Genomic DNA, 19,446 nt, shown 5'->3' with positions numbered 1-19,446 from the left:
TGAGTCACCATACAGTGCTAACCACCGAGCCACCGTACAGTGCTAACCACCGAGCCACCGTACAGTGCTAACCACTGAGTCACTGTACAGTGCTAACCATTGAGCCACCGTACAGTGCTAACCACTGAGTCACCATACAGTGCTAACCACCGAGCCACCGTACAGTGCTAACCACCGAGCCACCGTACAGTGCTAACCACTGAGTCACTGTACAGTGCTAACCACTGAGCCACCGTACAGTGCTAACCACTGAGTCACCATACAGTGCTAACCACTGAGCCACCGTACAGTGCTAACCACCGAGTCACCGTACAGTGCTAACCAGTGAGCCACCGTACAGTGCTAACCACTGAGTCACCATACAGTGCTAACCACCGAGTCACCGTACAGTGCTAACCACTGAGTCACCATACAGTGCTAACCACCGAGTCACCGTACAGTGCTAACCACTGAGTCACCGTACAGTGCTAACCACTGAGTCACCATACAGTGCTAACCACCGAGTCACCGTACAGTGCTAACCACTGAGTCACCGTACAGTGCTAACCACTGAGTCACCGTACAGTGCTAACCACTGAGTCACCATACAGTGCTAACCACCGAGTCACCGTACAGTGCTAACCACTGAGTCACCGTACAGTGCTAACCACTGAGCCACCATACAGTGCTAACCACTGAGCCACCGTACAGTGCTAACCACTGAGCCACCATGCTGCCAACCATCTATTATTTATCTATTATCTTTCTATCTATCTATATTTCTATTATCTATGTATCATCTATATCTATCTATCTATCTATCTATCTATCATCTATCTATTTATCTATTATATATCTATTATCTTTCTATCTATATTTCTATTATCCATTTATCATCTATCTATTATCTATCTATCTTTATTATCTATCTATCTATCATCTATTATTTATCTATATTTCTATCTATCTATAATTTAAATATATATTATCTATCTATTATTTATCTATCTTTCTATCTATCTATCTATCTATTATCCAACTATCTATTATCTATCTATCTATTATCTATCTATTTATCTATCTATTATCTATCTATCTATCTATTATCTATCTATCTATTATCTATCTATCTATTATCTATCTATCCATCTATCTATTATCTATCTATCTATCTATTATCTATCTATCTATCTATCTATCTATCTATCTATCTATCTATCTATCTTTCTATCTATTATCTATTTTGGGAGCCATTAGATCTTGGTGGTAGAGCATGTGGTGCTTACTAGTGATGATCCCGCTGACCAGTCCCCAGTACAGTGCACAAGCTCAGCTCTTCATAGTAGTAGTAGTAGTATTTTATCTAGTATTGTTTATTATTTGTATATTATTTAGTTTTATTGTATTATTTTATGATGTGATGTTATTTTTCATTATTTTCTTATCATTGTTTTACATTATTATCAGTATTACCATTTTAGCTTTATTTTATGAATCGCTATCTAATATAATTTTATTATTATTTATTATTTTAATGATTTCTTTGTTGCTTATTATGTACAGCGTAAGTACATCAAATATATCTAGAGAAGTATCTGAGCAAATCCCATGACATTCCGTGGCAGATTGGCTTTTTACTATGTAAGTCATGAGGCTTTCTCTTCAGACATCCACCCAACGTGTTCCTCTTTTTATGATGCTTTATGTCTGGTTTTAATTTGTAGAGATTTGGAGCAGGAGCTAAAGATGTCACTGAAATGTTGTGTGCAAAGAGAAATCAAAGAGACTCATTCCCCGTAAAAGGCCACAATTGTAATTATAATCTCACATGACGTCAAAACTTATACACAAGTCACATCCAAAGCTGCATACAGAATCTTTCTGCTTTCTTTCTGCACATGGATTTTACCTGAAGCTTGAATGCAGCTCTGGATGTGAATGGCGTATGAGAGTATCTCAGAGCACGGTATGGTGTAATGATGCGGCTGCTACGTTACTGCCGGTTAGAAAAAGTGCCATCATCCAGTGCAATGTCAATGGCATTTCTACTGTTGGGTTTTATCCTCAGAATACAGGCTGCCATAAACAGCCCAATATTCTGATGACTATATGTGCCTTACAGATTATCTTCTGAAAACTGCATCCTCAGAATACAGGCTGCCATAAACAGCACAATATTCTGATAACTATATATGCCTTACAGATTCCCTTCTGAAAACTGCATCCTCAGAATACAGGCTGCCATAAACAGCACAATATTCTGATGACTATATATGCCTTACAGATTCCCTTCTGAAAACTGCATCCTCAGAATACAGTCTGCCATAAACAGCACAATATCCTGATGACTATATGTGCCTTACAGATTCCCTTCCAAAAACTGCACCCTCAGAATACAGTCTGCCATAAACAGCACAATATTCTGATGACTATATGTGCCTTACAGATATCCCTTCTGAAAACTGCATCCTCAGAATACAGGCTGCCATAAACAGCACAATATTCTGATGACTATATATGCCTTACAGATTCTCTTCTGAAAACTGCATCCTCAGAATACAGTCTGCCATAAACAGCACAATATCCTGATGACTATATGTGCCTTACAGATTCCCTTCCAAAAACTGCACCCTCAGAATACAGGCTGCCATAAACAGCACAATATTCTGATGACTATATATGCCTTACAGATTCCCTTCTGAAAACTGCATCCTCAGAATACAGTCTGCCATAAACAGCACAATATTCTGATGACTATATATGCCTTACAGATTCCCTTCTGAAAACTGCATCCTCAGAATGCAGGCTGCTATAAACAGCACAATATTCTGATAACTATATATGCCTTACAGTTTCCCTTATGAAAACCTCATCTTCAGAATACAGACTGCCATAAACAGCACAATATTCTGATGACTATATGTGCCTTACATATTATCTTCTGAAAACTGCATCCTCAGAATACAGTCTGCCATAAACAGCACAAGTATTATAGATCCCTATCACAATGTTCAATTTACAGAATACAGGCTGTAAATCTCAATGCTCCAGTGACAGGATACAGATTATCAAAGAAAGCCCAAAGTTTGATGACTTTAAATGTGATACAAATCACCTTCTGTAAGCTCCATTCACAGAATACAGGTTGCCATAAACAGCACTAAAATCTCAATGCTCCATTCACAGAAAAGAGGCTGACTTACACAGCACCAAAATCTCAATGCTCCATTCACAAAATACAGGCTGCCATACACAGCACTAAAATCTAAATGCTCCATTCATAGAATACAGGCTGCCTTACACAGCACTAAAATCTCAACGCTCCATTCACAGAATACAGGCTACCATAAACAGCACTAAAATCTCAATGCTCCATTCACAGAATACAGGCTGCCATACACAGCATTAAAATCTCAATGCTCCATTCACAAAATACAGGCTGTCATACACAGCACTAAAATCTCAACGCTCCATTCACAGAATATAGGCTGCCATAAACAGCACTAAAATCTCAATGCTCCATTCACAGAATACAGGCTGCCATAAACAGCACTAAAATCTCAATGTTCCATTCACAGAATACAGGCTGCCATACATAGAACTAAAATATCAATGCTCCATTCACAAAATACAGGCTGCCATAAACAGCACTAAAATCTCAATGCTCCATTCATAGAATACAGGCTGCCATACACAGCACTAAAATCTCAATGCTCCATTCACAAAATACAGGCTGCCATACACAGCACTAAAATCTCAATGCTCCATTTACAGAATACAGGCTGCCATAAACAGCACTAAAATCTCAATGCTCCATTCACAGAATACAGGCTGCCATACACAGCATTAAAATCTCAATGCTCCATTCACAGAATACAGTCTGCCTTACACAGCACTAAAATCTCAATGCTCCATTCACAAAATACAGGCTGCCATAAACAGCACTACGATCTCAATGCTCCATTCACAAAATACAGGCTGCAAAAAACAGCACATAATCTGATAACTTTAAAAGTGTTATAGATCCCTATCAGATTGCTCCATTCACAGAATACAGGCTGCCATAGACAGCACTAAAATCTCAATGTTTCGTTCACAGAATACAGTCTGCCATAAACAGCACTAAAATCTCAATGCTCCATTCACATAATACAGGCTGCAAAAAACAGCACATAATCTGATAACTTTAAAAGTGTTATAGATCCCTATCAGAATGCTCCATTTGCAGAATACTGGCTGCCATAGACAGCACTAAAATCTCAATGCTCCACTTAGAGAATACAGGTTACCAAAAAAAAGCACACAATCTGATAACTTTAATAGTATAATCAAGTATTATTGATCCCTTTATCAATGCTCCATTTAAAGAATACTTCACTTGCCATAAATGTGTATTATGTTTTACCCGGTGTAAATTCCGCTGTTCTCCTGAAATTGTTCTTGCGCCTCTCCGTTCCTGAGATATGCATCTTCCACTAAAATCTAAATGCTCCATTCATAGAATACAGGCTGCCTTACACAGCACTAAAATCTCAACGCTCCATTCACAGAATACAGGCTACCATAAACAGCACTAAAATCTCAATGCTCCATTCACAGAATACAGGCTGCCATACACAGCATTAAAATCTCAATGCTCCATTCACAAAATACAGGCTGTCATACACAGCACTAAAATCTCAACGCTCCATTCACAGAATATAGGCTGCCATAAACAGCACTAAAATCTCAATGCTCCATTCACAGAATACAGGCTGCCATAAACAGCACTAAAATCTCAATGTTCCATTCACAGAATACAGGCTGCCATACATAGAACTAAAATATCAATGCTCCATTCACAAAATACAGGCTGCTATAAACAGCACTAAAATCTCAATGCTCCATTCATAGAATACAGGCTGCCATACACAGCACTAAAATCTCAATGCTCCATTCACAAAATACAGGCTGCCATACACAGCACTAAAATCTCAATGCTCCATTTACAGAATACAGGCTGCCATAAACAGCACTAAAATCTCAATGCTCCATTCATAGAATACAGGCTGCCATACACAGCACTAAAATCTCAATGCTCCATTCACAAAATACAGGCTGCCATACACAGCACTAAAATCTCAATGCTCCATTTACAGAATACAGGCTGCCATAAACAGCACTAAAATCTCAATGCTCCATTCACATAATACAGGCTGCAAAAAACAGCACATAATCTGATAACTTTAAAAGTGTTATAGATCCCTATCAGAATGCTCCATTTGCAGAATACTGGCTGCCATAGACAGCACTAAAATCTCAATGCTCCACTTAGAGAATACAGGTTACCAAAAAAAAGCACACAATCTGATAACTTTAATAGTATAATCAAGTATTATTGATCCCTTTATCAATGCTCCATTTAAAGAATACTTCACTTGCCATAAATGTGTATTATGTTTTACCCGGTGTAAATTCCGCTGTTCTCCTGAAATTGTTCTTGCGCCTCTCCGTTCCTGAGATATGCATCTTCCCTGTATATAAATCTATCTGGTGTTTTTAGCAAAATAGGTGTGGTCCTTAATGGGGTTTATGACCACACCCAGTTGGCTAAAATGAGAAAAAAATTCTAAAAAAAAAAAATGGGCATATCTCAGGAACGGAGAGGCGCAGGAACAAAAGAAAAACATCGCCGGATTCAGGAGAACAGCGGCATTTACACCGGGTAAGAAAATTACATGTTCATAGCAAGTGGCAGTCCCCCATATGAAGTGTCATGCGCACCCCCCACATAATGTCTGACACTGTACATAAAGCCACCACCATTGAAGTTTATGGGAGTTACCAGCCAACATCTCCACCGCTTCTTGGCTGGACAGTGACGCAGGGTTTGGAACGTTTCCCAAGACTTGTAGCCTCCAAAAATGAGTATTCCGATCATTAGGACCCCCATAATCAGACGTCCATCCTGCGTAGGTGACATATAATACAGCATGTCCCCGACATACTTCCCACTACGGGCACTTTCCTACAGCACCTCATATCTCAGCTTCCTGGGAGGGTGAATAGAGGAGATAGGGGTGGACGAGGTTGGGTGCACCGCCATATACCCCTACTGCTATGGCCAATATGTGACTCTTCTTCTCCGTCCCCACAGGTATCATCCTGGGATTTTCTGTCCGATCCTATAAAATGTCCTTCCGGGAGATCAAGTACTTCTCTTTTCCCGGAGAGCTGCTGATGAGAATGCTCCAGATGCTCGTCCTCCCTCTCATCGTGTCCAGTTTGGTTACAGGTAGGAATAAGCGAACCCTCCTTCTGGTTCAAGGCGCAGTACATGTTATTTCAGAAATAGCGCCTCACCTGTCCTCAGGTTGTGTCTGGTATTGCAGCTCAGACTCATCGAAGTGAATATTGCTGCACTGCAATACCACATATAACCTGTGGACAGGGGTGGCGCTCTTTTAGGAAAATCTATCATTTTTGGATTATATAAACAAAGCAAAATTAATTAATTAATAAATATAATAAATTGCCGTTTTGATAGTCGACCTAATAAAAGGACCTGTAACTAAATATACCTTTACATCTACCTGTTTTTTTGCATTTAACTTAACAACTGAAGCAGCCAGCCCTCATAATGTATAGTGTATGCAGCTCTAATGCTGATTAACCCCTTCATGACCTTGGGATTTTTCGTTTTTCCATGTTCATTTTTCACTCCTCTCCTTCCCAGAGCCATAACTTTTTTATTTTTCCATGAATTTGGCCATGTGAGGGCTTATTTTTTGCGGGACGAGTTGTACTTTTGAACGACATCATTGGTTTTAGCATGTCCTAGAAAACGGGAAAAAAATTCCAAGTGCAGTGAAATTGCAAAAAAAGTGCAGCCCCACACTTGTTTTTTGTTTGGCTTTTTTGCTAGGTTCACTAAATGCTAAAACTGACCTGACATTATGATTCTCCAGGTCAGTATGAGTTCATAGACACCTAACATGACTAGGTTATTTTTTACCTAGGTGGTGAAAAAAAATTCCAAACTTTGCTAAAAAAAAATTGCGCCATTTTCCGATACTTGTAGCGTCTCCATTTTTCATGATCTGGGGTCGGTTGAGGGCTTATTTTTTGCGTGCCGAGATGACGTTTTTAATGATAGCATTTTGGTGCAGATACGTTCTTTTGATCGCCCGTTATTGCATTTTAATGCAATGTCGCGGCGACCAAAAAAACGTAATTCTGGCGTTTCAAATTTTTTTCTCGCTATGCTGTTTAGCGATCAGGTTAATGCTTTTTTTTATAGATCGGGCGATTCTGGACGCGGCGATACCAAATACGCGTAGATTTGATTTTTTTTTTATTGATTTATTTTGATTGGGGCGAAAGGGGGGTGATTTAAACTTTTATATTTTTTTTATTTTTTTCACATTTTTTTTAACTTTTTTTTTTTTAACTTTTGCCATGCTTCAATAGCCTCCATGAGAGGCTAGAAGCAGGCACAACGCGATCGCCTCTGCTACATAGCAGCGATCTGCTGTTCGCTGCTATGTAGCTGAAAATCAGGTGTGCTGTGAGCGCCGACCACAGGGTGGCGCTCACAGCTGCTGGGGATCTGTAACCATAGAGGTCTCAAGGACCTCTACCTCCGATCATGTGACGGGGGTCGGCGATGCCGTCATTTCCGGCCGCCCGGCCGGAAGCGGTAGTTAAATGCCGCTGTCTGTGTTTGACAGCGGCATTTAACTAGTTAATAGGTGCGGGCAGATCGCGATTCTGCCCGCGCCTATTGCGGGCACATGTCAGCTGTTCAAAACAGCTGACATGTCCCGGCTTTGATGCGGGCTCACCGCGGAGCCCGCATCAAAGAGGGGCTTCTGACCTCGGATGTACTATCCCATCCGAGGTCAGAAAGGGGTTAATGTGACACCTTCCACCGTGTGATGTGTGCTCTTCTATAGGACATACCCTCAAAATATCCCACTCGAATTACTATTAGTGCCTATGACCTCCTTACTATGCCTCAAAATGAAGAAAGGCCTCCAAACCAGACTTAACAAATTCAGATCCCCCAATTAGACCCCCTAAATGAATACAGAACTCAGACCAAATACCTAAAAAATAAAGACCTCAGACCAGACTGCCTAAAAAAATACAGACCCCAGACCAAAGCCGCACAACACATACAGACCCCAAACTAGACTCCAGAACAAATACAGTGGGGACGGAAAGTATTCAGACCCCTTTACATTTTTCACTCTTTGTTTCATTGCAGCCATTTGGTAAATTCTATGAAGTTCATTTTTTCTCATTAATGTACACTCTGCGCCCCATCATGACTGAAAAAAAACAGAAATGTAGAAATTTTTGCAAATTTAATAAAAAAGAAAAACTGAAATATCACATGGTCATAAGTCTTCAGCCCCTTTGCTCAGTATTGAGTAGAAGCCCCTTTTGAGCTAGTACAGTCATGAGTCTTCTTGGGAATGATGCAACAAGTTTTCACCCCTGGATTTGGGGATCCTCGGCCATTCTTCCCTGCAGATCCTCTCCAGTTCCGTCAGGTTGGATGGTGAACGTTGGTGGACGCCATTTTCAGGTCTCTCCAGAGATGCTCAGTTGGGTTTAGGTCAGGGCTCTGGCCGGTCAGGAATGGTCACAGAGTTGTTCTGAAGCCACTTCTTTGTTATTTAAGCTGTGTGCTTAGGGTCATTGTCTTGTTGGAAGGTGAACCTTCGGCCAAGTCTGATGTCCAGAGCACTCTGGAAGAGGTTTTCATCCAGGATATCTCTGTACTTGGCCGCATTCATGTTTCCTTCAATGGACAACCAGTCGCCCTGTCCCTACAGCTGAAGAACACCCCCATAGCATGATGCTGCCACCACGTTTCACTGTTGGGATTGTATTGTGCCTGGTTTTCTCCACACATGCCGCTTAGAATTATCACCAAAAAGGTCTATCTTCATCTCATCAGACCAGAGAATCTTATTTCTCATAGTCTGGGAGTCCTTCATGTTTTTTTTAGCAAACTCTATGCGGCTTTCATATGTCTTGCACTGAGGAGAGGCTTCCATCGGGCCACTCTGCCATAAAGGCCCGACTGGTGGAGGCTGCAGTGATAGTTGACTTTGTGGAACTTTTTCCCATCTCCCTACTGCATCTCTGGAGCTCAGCCACAGTGATCTTTGGGTTCTTCTTTACTTCTCTCACCAAGGCTCTTCTCCCACGATTACTCAGTTTGGCTGGACGGCCAGGTCTAGGAAGACTTCTGGTGGTCCCAAACTTCTTCTATTTAAGGATTATGGAGACCAGTGTGCTCTTATGAGTCTTGTGTACTGCAGAAATTCTGCTGTAACCTTGGCCAGATATGTGCCTTGCCACAATTCTGTCTCTGAGCTCCTTGGCCAGTTCCTTTGACCTCATGATCCTCATTTGGTCTGACATGCACTGTGAGCTGTGAGGTCTTATACAGACAGGTGTGCGCCTTTCCAAATCAAGTCCTATCAGTTTAATTAAACACAGCTGGACTCCAATGAAGGAGTAGAACCATCTCCAGGAGGATCACAAGGAAATGGACAACATGTGACTTAGATATGAGTGTCTGAGCAAAGCGTCTGAATACTTATGACCATGTGATATTTCAGTTTTTCTTTTTTAATACATTTGCAAAAATTTCTACATTTCTGTTTTTTACAGTCAAGATGGGGTGCAGAGTGTACATTAATGAGGAAAAAATGAACTTTATGGAATTTACCAAATGGCTGCAATGAAACAAAGAGTGAAAAATGTAAAGGGGTCTGAATACTTTCTGTACCCACTGTACTTTGCAATATTTGTAACGTATTCGGTCTTTATTGCATTATTGCATTTTTTGTAACTATTTTCTTATCTTAGCCATAAAGCTAACCCTAGCACTGTCGCTAATCATAGTACTATCCTACCCTTAGAGCTACTGCTAACCCTAGCACCATCCCTAAGCCCAGTACTATCCTTAACCATAGTACTACCCTATCCCTAGAGCTAATGTTAACCCTAGCCCTAACTTTAGCACTATCCCTAACCCTAGCGCTAGCCCTAACCCCAGCACTATCCCTAACCCTAGCACCATCCCTAACCCTAGTACCATTCCTAAGCTTAGCACTATCCCTAACCATAGTACTAGCCTATCCATAGAGCTAATGCTAACCCTAACCCTAACCTTAGCACTATGCCTAACCCCAGCACTATCCCTAACCCTAGCACTATCCCTAACCCTAGCACTATCCCTAACCCTAGCACCATCCCTAACCCTAGCTACATCTCTAAGCTTAGCACTATCCCTAACCATAGTACTAGCCTATCCATAGAGCTAATGCTAACCCTGACCTTAGCACTATCCCTTAATAATAATCTTTATTTTTATATAGTGCTAACATATTCCGCAGCGCTTTACAGTTTGCACACATTATCATCACTGTCCCCATTGGGGCTCACAATCTAAATTCCCTATCAGTATGTCTTTGGAGTGTGGGAGGAAACCGGAGAACCCGGAGGAAACCCACGCAAACACGGAGAGAACATACAAACTCTTTGCAGATGTTGTCCTGGGTGGGATTAGAACCCAGGACTCCAGCGCTGCAAGGCTGCTGTGCTAACCACTGCGCCACCGTGCCGCCACCGTCCCTAACCCTAGCACCATCCCTAACCCCAGCACTATCCCTAACCCTAGCACTATCCCTAACCTTAGCACTATCCCTAACCCTAGCACCATCCCTAACCCTAGCACTATCCCTAACCCTAGCACTATCCCTAACCCCAGCACTATCCCTAACCCTAGAACTACCCCTAACCATAGTACTATTCTATCCCTAGAGCTAATGCTAATCCTATCCCAAACCTTAGTACTATCCTTAACCCTAGCTCAACCCTTTGCACTATCCCTAACTGTAGCACTATCCCTAACCATAGTACTATTGTATCCCTAGACCTAACTCTAATCCCTAACCCTCACTCTAAATCCTAAGCTTGTCATCTTGAGCCTTCTCCCGAACCCTGCTGCTCCTGCTTGCTGGGCACTCACTAGTAGGAGAAGGATCACTTGCCATCCACTCCGCTTAGATTGCCGAGGGCTAGGGACTGGTAAATTTATCATTTTGACAGTGAGAGGTGACATTTTTGCGCTTCTATTACATTTTTACGCCCTGGGCTACTCCGATCTCCTCCATTCTAGACCACTGGACCCCAAGATGGGTAACACAACGGGAAGAGATAAAGCTATGTAACAACATGTAACAACATGCAACAACATGTAGCATAGGTTCCAATCAAGAAGAAATGTTGCAATATTAGTGCGTCATCATCTAACGAGCATGGAGCCTCATAAGAAAAAAAAAAACCTTTCTCCGACCTCTGATCTTACGTAACCGCATCATCCGGAGATTAACTGGCCGCAAAGTCATGACCTCAGCGCTGAATGGTCCTCGCCAAGGAACACGGGCCGCAGCCGGTGCTCCAGAACACTGGGCTGAATGGCTGCCCCATTACTGGAGGTGACTCACTCAGGAATGTCCATTGTCCCCATCCTTCTTCTCCACAATGATTTAGGCCGTGTGAATTTTTTTTATACCGTCCTAAACGCAAGGATAGAAAAGAAAAGCGGGGATCACCCCCTACGCTCGCTGCCCACCATTGATCACATCAGTGTGCCGTCAGGATAAAAAATAGGGAAATGCTGACTTCAAAGACTCGGGGACAGTCGGTCAAGTTCTGTACTCCTGCTTCACGTTCTCTGTGATTGAAGCTTTTTATTACTTTTTTTAGGGGAGGTACAGAGCTCCAATTTTGATATTTGTTTTATTTATGGTGTGTAAATTGTTTTAGATTTTGTTACCTGGGATATTTACAGATTTGGGAATACCAAATATGATATTTTTTTTAATTTCTTTATTTTTGTATTGGTAAAGTGGGATTATTTAAAAAAAAAAAGAAATAAATAAAAAAAATATATATATATTTATATATATATATATTTATATATATTTCTTTTTATTTATTAAATATATATGTTTATTATATATATATATATATATATATTTATATTAAGCTTATATATTTAATTATTAAATATATATGTTTATTATATATATATATATATTTTTTTTTCTTTTTTTTAAAGTCGCCCTTAGTTAAAATAAATAAATAAAAAATTGTTAAAAAATAAACATAAAAAAATACTATGTGTATGACGTAAAAGTTTCAAACTCCTGTGAGGCCCGGCCAAGTCTTGGACTTGTATTTAGCGAGGTCGTGCCCTTTAGACAGGTTCTGCCCTGGACTATGTATATCGCATATCTGACCTCCATTACTTCCAGCAGTACAGTAGAGCTTTTATTATTCACCTTTAATGATAATGAGATGACTCTGCACCTTCTGACCTAGTCTATTCAGCAAAGCTGATAAGTGAACAGCAGGAGACAGGAAATATCAGCCTGTTTGGATGTGTTCATATCTGTTTATTTTAATGGAAAAGCTTCCTTTATCAGTATTCTTGTGCTCAGTGGGGGTCTCAGGGGGGGTTAGACACCCTCTTCCCCCCGATCTAAAAACGATATTTTTTGTAGAGTGACTTTCACTATGTAACAATAAATGAATTCATGTCTTATATACAGAACCAAAGCTGCTACATTCTAGAAGGTGATGATTGCGGATTCCGATGATCTGAGACTATGTTGTGTATCTATGAATGTCAAGAGATTACTTTTTGCTCATTCCCCTTTAACTAGTTACATTTCCTAGAAGAATTTTCATGCATCTCTTCTCCTTGCCATTTCCTCATTGTGCAATCTATATGGCGGCACAATCAGGTTGCCCAGCAGTCACTTTTCTTACACAATTTCTATAGATGCATTTTCTGCATAGTTCATAGACGGTTCCATTTGCCACATAGGAGACTTCTTTTCCCATCTGCACAGACTTTCATGCTTTGGCTTCAGGGAAGTCTGAAAAGATTGCACATGAAATTATGCTGCGGAAAGAAAAAGAAGAAATATTGCAAATGATGTAAATGATGGGATATCAGGAGGTTTGGGAAGATCTTGTATTGGGCACAAAGTATTAAAATCTTTCAGAAATAGCGCCACATGTATATTTGGGTTGTGTCTGGTATTGCAGCTCTGCTTCATCCAGCTGAACAAAGTTGAGTTGCAATACCTCTCACATCCTGTGGATAGGTGTGGCGCTGTTTTTGAAAGAGAGCTGCCATGTCTTTCTAATCCTGGGCTTTGTGGTGCAGTGTCTATTGCTGGCTGCAGGATGAGTTAACTAAGAATCAGTCAGTAAGCTGGATCTGCTGGCAGAGTTTGTAACTCTTTTATCTGTGTTTTAATGAGTGGTCATTTATGACCACATCAAAGTTCAGCTCAACTTTAATGTCATTTCTTTTCAGAAATCTGATGAAAAGAGCTCAATAAAAAAAGGTTTACAAACTCAGAACAGAGCTCACTGATTAATTTTTAGTTCAGCTCATTCTGCAGCCAGCAATGTGCAAGGAAAAAACAGGAGGACCTGTCACTTGCTAAAAATGTTTTAGATAGCTACCTTGTAAAATTCCCTGAGTTCTCCCGATTCTGACGTTTTTTTCCATTTTGAGCTATGTTGCTCCATTGCAGAGATATTCACATTTGTTGCTTTTGGAGCGCAGTATGTGAAATCTCTACTTGCAAACCAACTGGGCATTTCTTCAGAGTTTCACCTCCATCCCAGACCCTGCATTTCACAGCTCAGTAGCATCTGAGACTGCTAGATCAGCTGCTGAGCTGTGATTAGCAAGGATTGGGATGGAAGGGTGATAGTGCACACTGGTGTACTGCAAGCAGAGATTTCACATGCTGGATTCCAAAAGCAACAAATGTGAATATCTCCGCGATGCAGCGACGCATTGCAAAACGGAAAAAAGTCATAGAATCAGGGGAGCTCAAGGATTTCTGCAAGCTATTTAACTTTTTTTGAGCAAGTGATGGGACCTTTTTAAAAGTTAAACAATGCAAAAAGACTTTATTGCAAAAATTATTCTTAGAACTAAATACACACATTTAGTTAAAAAAAATGCTCCCGATGGCATCCATATCCTTTACCCCTTACTAACCTCTCTACAGTCCTACACCCTTTCACTGGTTGATATCTGGGTCTCTCTTTGCATTTCTAGTGTTATAGATCTACAATGGTCGCGATTGAGACAGACGCCCACGGGGGGCTTTATCCAGCATAGTTTGATAGTATCAGTCGAGCAGTTTACAGAAATGATTGTGGACTATTATTATTCTTAAAGGGGACATAATAGTATAATAGCATGTAGCGGGATATGCAGCGGCTAGATCAGAGATAGATGAACCAATGCGGAAAAATGGGGCCACAGCTCCGGCTTGACCCTTGTCCACCGACACACCTATCTTGGCAAATAAGGAAGAAAGTTTGGGCAAGAGTGATCCTGGAACTGGGCTAGACGTGTGTTGTGGATTCTGTTTTTGGGCTCCCTCTGGTGGTTACAGATGGTTCTGGGTGACTTGTGTTCTCTGTGGTCTCTGGTGTCCACCTGTTCTATCAGGATATGGGAGTTTCCTATTTAACCTGGCTTTCTTGTCATTTCCTCGCCGGCGATCAATGTAATCAGTGTGTCTTGTTACCTCTGCTTTCCGCTTCAGTAATCTTCAGGACAAGCTAAGTTTTTGATTTTCCTGTTCCACGTTTTGCTTTATTTTTGTTTTAGTCCAGCTTGCAGTTATGTGATTCCTTGTTGCTGGTTGCTCTAGTGGGCTGATATTACTCTTCATGTTCCATGAGTTGGCACATGAGTTCAGGTAATTTCAGGATGGTTTTTTGTAGGGTTTTTCGCTGACCGCGCAGTTCACTTTTGTATCCTCTGCTATCTAGTTTTAGCGGGCCTCATTTTGCTGAATCTGTTTTCATTACTACGTATGTGCTTTCCTCTCATTTCACCATCATTACATGTGGGGGGCTGCTATTTCTGTGGGGTGTTTCTCTGGAGGCAAGAGAGGTCTTTGTTTCTTCTAATAGGGGAAGCTAGTCCTTCGGCTGGCGCGAGACGTCTAGAATCATCGTAGGCACGTTCCCCGGCTACTGCTAGTGTTGTGAATTAGGTTCAGGATCGCGGTCAGCTCAGTTTCCATCACCCTAGAGCTTGTTCTGTTTTTTGTGTGCTTGTCCTTTTGTGATCCCCTGCCATTGGAATCATGACAGTATCGCCGGCCAGAAAAGTGGTAATCATATTGGCTGAAGTAGGAGGAAAAGTAGTCTGAGGAAGTTTTTTTTTTTTTTTTTTTTTTTCCTTCTCTCAGAGTTTGCTGCGTCTTACCTCCTCTTAATCCTTGAATGGCTCTGACCTCAGCTGTTTATCATGGACGTCCAGAGTTTGGCTTCCAGCCTGAATAATCTTGCTGCTAAGGTTCAAAATATACAAGATTTTGTTGTACATGCTCCTATGTCTGAACCTAGAATTCCTATCCCAGAGTTTTTTTCTGGAGATAGATCTAGTTTTCTGAATTTTAGGAACAATTGCAAGTTGTTTTTTTCTTTGACATCTCGCTCCTCTGGAGACCCTGCTCAGCAAGTCAAGATTGTAATATCTTTCCTGCGGGGTGACCCTCAGAATTGGGCATTTGCATTGGCACCAGGGGATCCTGCGTTGCTCAATGTGGATGCGTTTTTTCTGGCATTGGGTTTGCTCTATGAGGAACCTAACCTAGAGATTCAGGCTGAAAAAGCTTTATTGGCTCTCTCTCAGGGGCAAGATGAAGCAGAATTATATTGTCAGAAATTTCGGAAATGGTCGGTGCTTACTCAGTGGAATGAGTGCGCCCTGGCTGCAAGATTCAGAGATGGCCTTTCTGAGGCCATTAAAGATGTTATGGTGGGGTTCCCTGCGCCTACAGGTCTGAATGAGTCTATGACTATGGCAATTCAGATTGATCGGCGTTTACGGGAGCGCAAACCTGTGCACCATTTGGCGGTGTCTTCTGAACAGGCACCTGAGACAATGCAATGTGATAGAATTCAGTCCAGAAGTGAACGGCAAAACTATAGGCGGAAAAATGGGTTGCGTTTTTATTGTGGTGATTCAGCTCATGTTATATCAGCATGCTCTAAACGCACAAAAAAGGTTGATAAGTCTGTTGCCATTAGTACTTTACAGTCTAAGTTCATTCTGTCTGTGACTCTGATTTGTTCATTATCAGCCATTTCCGTCGATGCCTATGTGGATTCAGGCGCTGCCCTGAGTCTTATGGATTGGTCATTTGCCAACCGCTGTGGGTTTAGTCTGGAGCCTCTGGAAGTCCCTATTCCTTTGAAAGGAATTGACTCTACACCTTTGGCTATGAATAAACCTCAGTACTGGACACACGTGACCATGCGTATGACTCCCGTTCATCAGGAGGTGATTCGCTTCCTGGTACTGTATAATTTACATGATGTCTTAGTGCTTGGTCTGCCATGGTTACAAACTCATAACCCAGTCTTGGACTGGAAAACGATGTCTGTGTTAAGCTGGGGATGTCAGGGGGTTCATGATGATGCACCTCCGATTTCTATCGCTTCATCTACTCCTTCTGAGGTTCCTGTATTTTTGTCTGATTATCGGGATGTTTTTGAGGAGCCTAAGCTCAATTCGCTTCCTCCTCACAGGGATTGCGATTGTGCTATAGATTTGATTCCTGGCAGTAAATTTCCTAAAGGTCGTTTGTTCAATCTGTCAGTGCCAGAGCATACTGCTATGCGGGATTATGTTAAGGAGTCCTTGGAAAAGGGACATATCCGTCCATCTTCGTCTCCTTTGGGAGCAGGTTTTTTTTTCGTGGCCAAAAAAGATGGTTCCTTGAGGCCTTGTATAGATTACCGTCTTTTGAATAAGATTACGGTCAAATATCAGTATCCTTTGCCATTGTTGACTGATTTGTTCGCTCGCATTAAGGGGGCTAAATAGTTCACTAAGATTGATCTTCGGGGTGCGTATAATCTTGTGCGGATTAAGCAGGGTGATGAGTGGAAAACCGCATTTAATACGCCTGAGGGCCATTTTGAGTATTTGGTGATGCCTTTTGGACTTTCTAATGCTCCTTCTGTTTTCCAGTCCTTTATGCACGATATTTTCCGTGAATATCTGGATAAATTTATGATTGTGTATTTGGATGATGTTTTGGTTTTTTCTGATGACTGGGAGTCCCATGTTCAGCAGGTCAGGAAGGTGTTTCAGGTCCTGCGGGCCAATTCTTTGTTTGTAAAAGGTTCAAAGTGTCTCTTTGGAGTCCAGAAGATTTCTTTTTTGGGGTATATTTTTTCCCCTTCTACTATTGAGATGGATCCCGTCAAGGTTCAAGCTATTTGTGACTGGACGCAGCCTACATCTCTTAAGAGTCTACAGAAGTTCTTGGGCTTTGCTAATTTTTATCGTCGTTTCATAACTAATTTTTCTAGTGTTGTTAAGCCTTTGACGGATCTGACTAAGAAGGGTGCTGATGTTGCTGATTGGTCTCCTGCGGCTGTGGAGGCCTTTCAGGAACTTAAGCGCCGGTTTTCTTCTGCTCCTGTGTTGCGTCAGCCAGATGTTTCGCTTCCTTTTCAGGTTGAGGTTGATGCTTCTGAGATTGGAGCGGGGGCGGTTTTGTCACAGAGAAGCTCCGATTGCTCGGTGATGAAGCCATGTGCGTTCTTTTCTAGAAAGTTTTCGCCCACTGAGCGGAATTATGATGTTGGTAATCGGGAGCTTTTGGCCATGAAGTGGGCATTTGAGGAGTGGCGTCATTGGCTTGAGGGTGCTAGACATCGTGTGGTGGTCTTGACTGATCACAAAAATCTGATTTACCTTGAGTCTGCCAAGCGTCTGAATCCTAGACAGGCTCGTTGGTCACTGTTTTTCTCCCGTTTCGATTTTGTGGTTTCATACCTGCCAGGTTCAAAGAATGTGAAGGCGGATGCTCTTTCTAGAAGTTTTGTGCCTGATTCCCCTGGAAATTCTGAGCCCACTGGTATCCTTAGGGATGGGGTGATTTTGTCGGCTGTCTTCCCAGACTTGCGACGTGCTTTGCAGGAGTTTCAGGCGGATAAACCTGATCGTTGTCCGCCTGAAAGACTGTTTGTTCCGGATAATTGGACCAGTAGAGTCATCTCCGAGGTCCATTCTTCTGCGTTGGCAGGTCATCCTGGAATATTTGGTACTAGAGACTTGGTGGCCAGGTCTTTTTGGTGGCCTTCCTTGTCGAGGGATGTGCGTTCTTTTGTGCAGTCTTGTGAAGTTTGCGCTCGGGCTAAGCCTTGCTGTTCTCGGGCCAGTGGATTGTTGTCACCTTTGCCTATCCCGAAGAGGCCTTGGACGCACATTTCCATGGACTTTATTTCGGATCTCCCTGTCTCTCAAAAAATGTCCGTCATATGGGTTGTGTGTGACTGGTTTTCTAAGATGGTTCATCTGGTCCCCTTGCCTAAGTTACCTTCCTCCTCTGAGTTGGTCCCTCTGTTTTTTCAGAACGTGGTTCGTTTGCATGGGATTCCGGAGAACATTGTTTCTGACAGGGGATCTCAGTTTGTGTCTAGATTTTGGCGGACGTTCTGTGCTAAGATGGGCATTGATTTGTCCTTTTCGTCTGCATTCCATCCTCAGACGAATGGCCAGACGGAACGAACTAATCAGACCTTGGAAACTTATTTAAGGTGTTTTGTTTCTGCTGATCAAGATGACTGGGTTACCTTTTTGCCGCTTGCCGAATTTGCCCTTAATAATCGGGCTAGTTCTGCTACCTTGGTTTCTCCTTTCTTTTGTAATTCGGGGTTTCATCCTCGTTTTTCCTCTGGTCAGGTGGAGCCTTCTGATTGTCCTGGAGTGGACATAGTGGTGGATAGGTTGCATCAGATTTGGAGTCATGTGGTGGACAATTTGAAGTTGTCCCAGGAGAGGGCTCAGCAGTTTGCTAATCGCCGTCGCCGCGTGGGTCCTCGACTTCGTGTTGGGGACTTGGTGTGGTTGTCTTCTCGTTTTGTTCCTATGAAGGTCTCTTCTCCTAAGTTCAAGCCTCGGTTCATCGGTCCCTATAGGATCTTGGAAATTCTTAACCCTGTGTCGTTTCGTTTGGATCTCCCGGCATCGTTTGCTATTCATAATGTGTTCCATCGGTCGTTGTTGCGGAAGTATGAGGTACCTGTTGTTCCTTCGCTTGAGCCTCCTGCTCCGGTGCTGGTGGAGGGAGAATTGGAGTATGTTGTGGAGAAGATCTTGGATTATCGTGTTTCCAGACGGAAACTTCAGTATTTGGTCAAGTGGAAGGGTTATGGTCAGGAGGATAATTCTTGGGTGGTTGCCTCTGATGTTCATGCTGCTGATTTGGTCCGTGCATTTCATAGGGCTCATCCTGGTCGCCCTGGTGGTTCTCGTGAGGGTTCGGTGACCCCTCCTCAAGGGGGGGGTACTGTTGTGGATTCTGTTTTTGGGCTCCCTCTGGTGGTTACAGA

General features: G+C 42.1%; 1 protein-coding gene across 1 annotated transcript in view; it reads left to right on the top strand.

The window, feature by feature from the left end:
* SLC1A3 (solute carrier family 1 member 3) overlaps positions 1-19,446 on the top strand; it is a 105,514-nt gene that overhangs the window by 3,724 nt on the left and 82,344 nt on the right. The window contains exon 3 of the mRNA XM_069745948.1: positions 6,116-6,253. Coding sequence (XP_069602049.1) covers positions 6,116-6,253 — 138 coding nt within the window. The remainder of the gene's footprint in view (positions 1-6,115; positions 6,254-19,446) is intronic.

This window comes from Ranitomeya imitator, chromosome 1 (assembly GCF_032444005.1).
Source record: "Ranitomeya imitator isolate aRanImi1 chromosome 1, aRanImi1.pri, whole genome shotgun sequence".
Classification (NCBI taxonomy): domain Eukaryota; kingdom Metazoa; phylum Chordata; class Amphibia; order Anura; family Dendrobatidae; genus Ranitomeya; species Ranitomeya imitator.
Note: the sequence above shows the minus strand (reverse complement) of the source record. Positions and strands in the feature narration are given on the sequence as shown.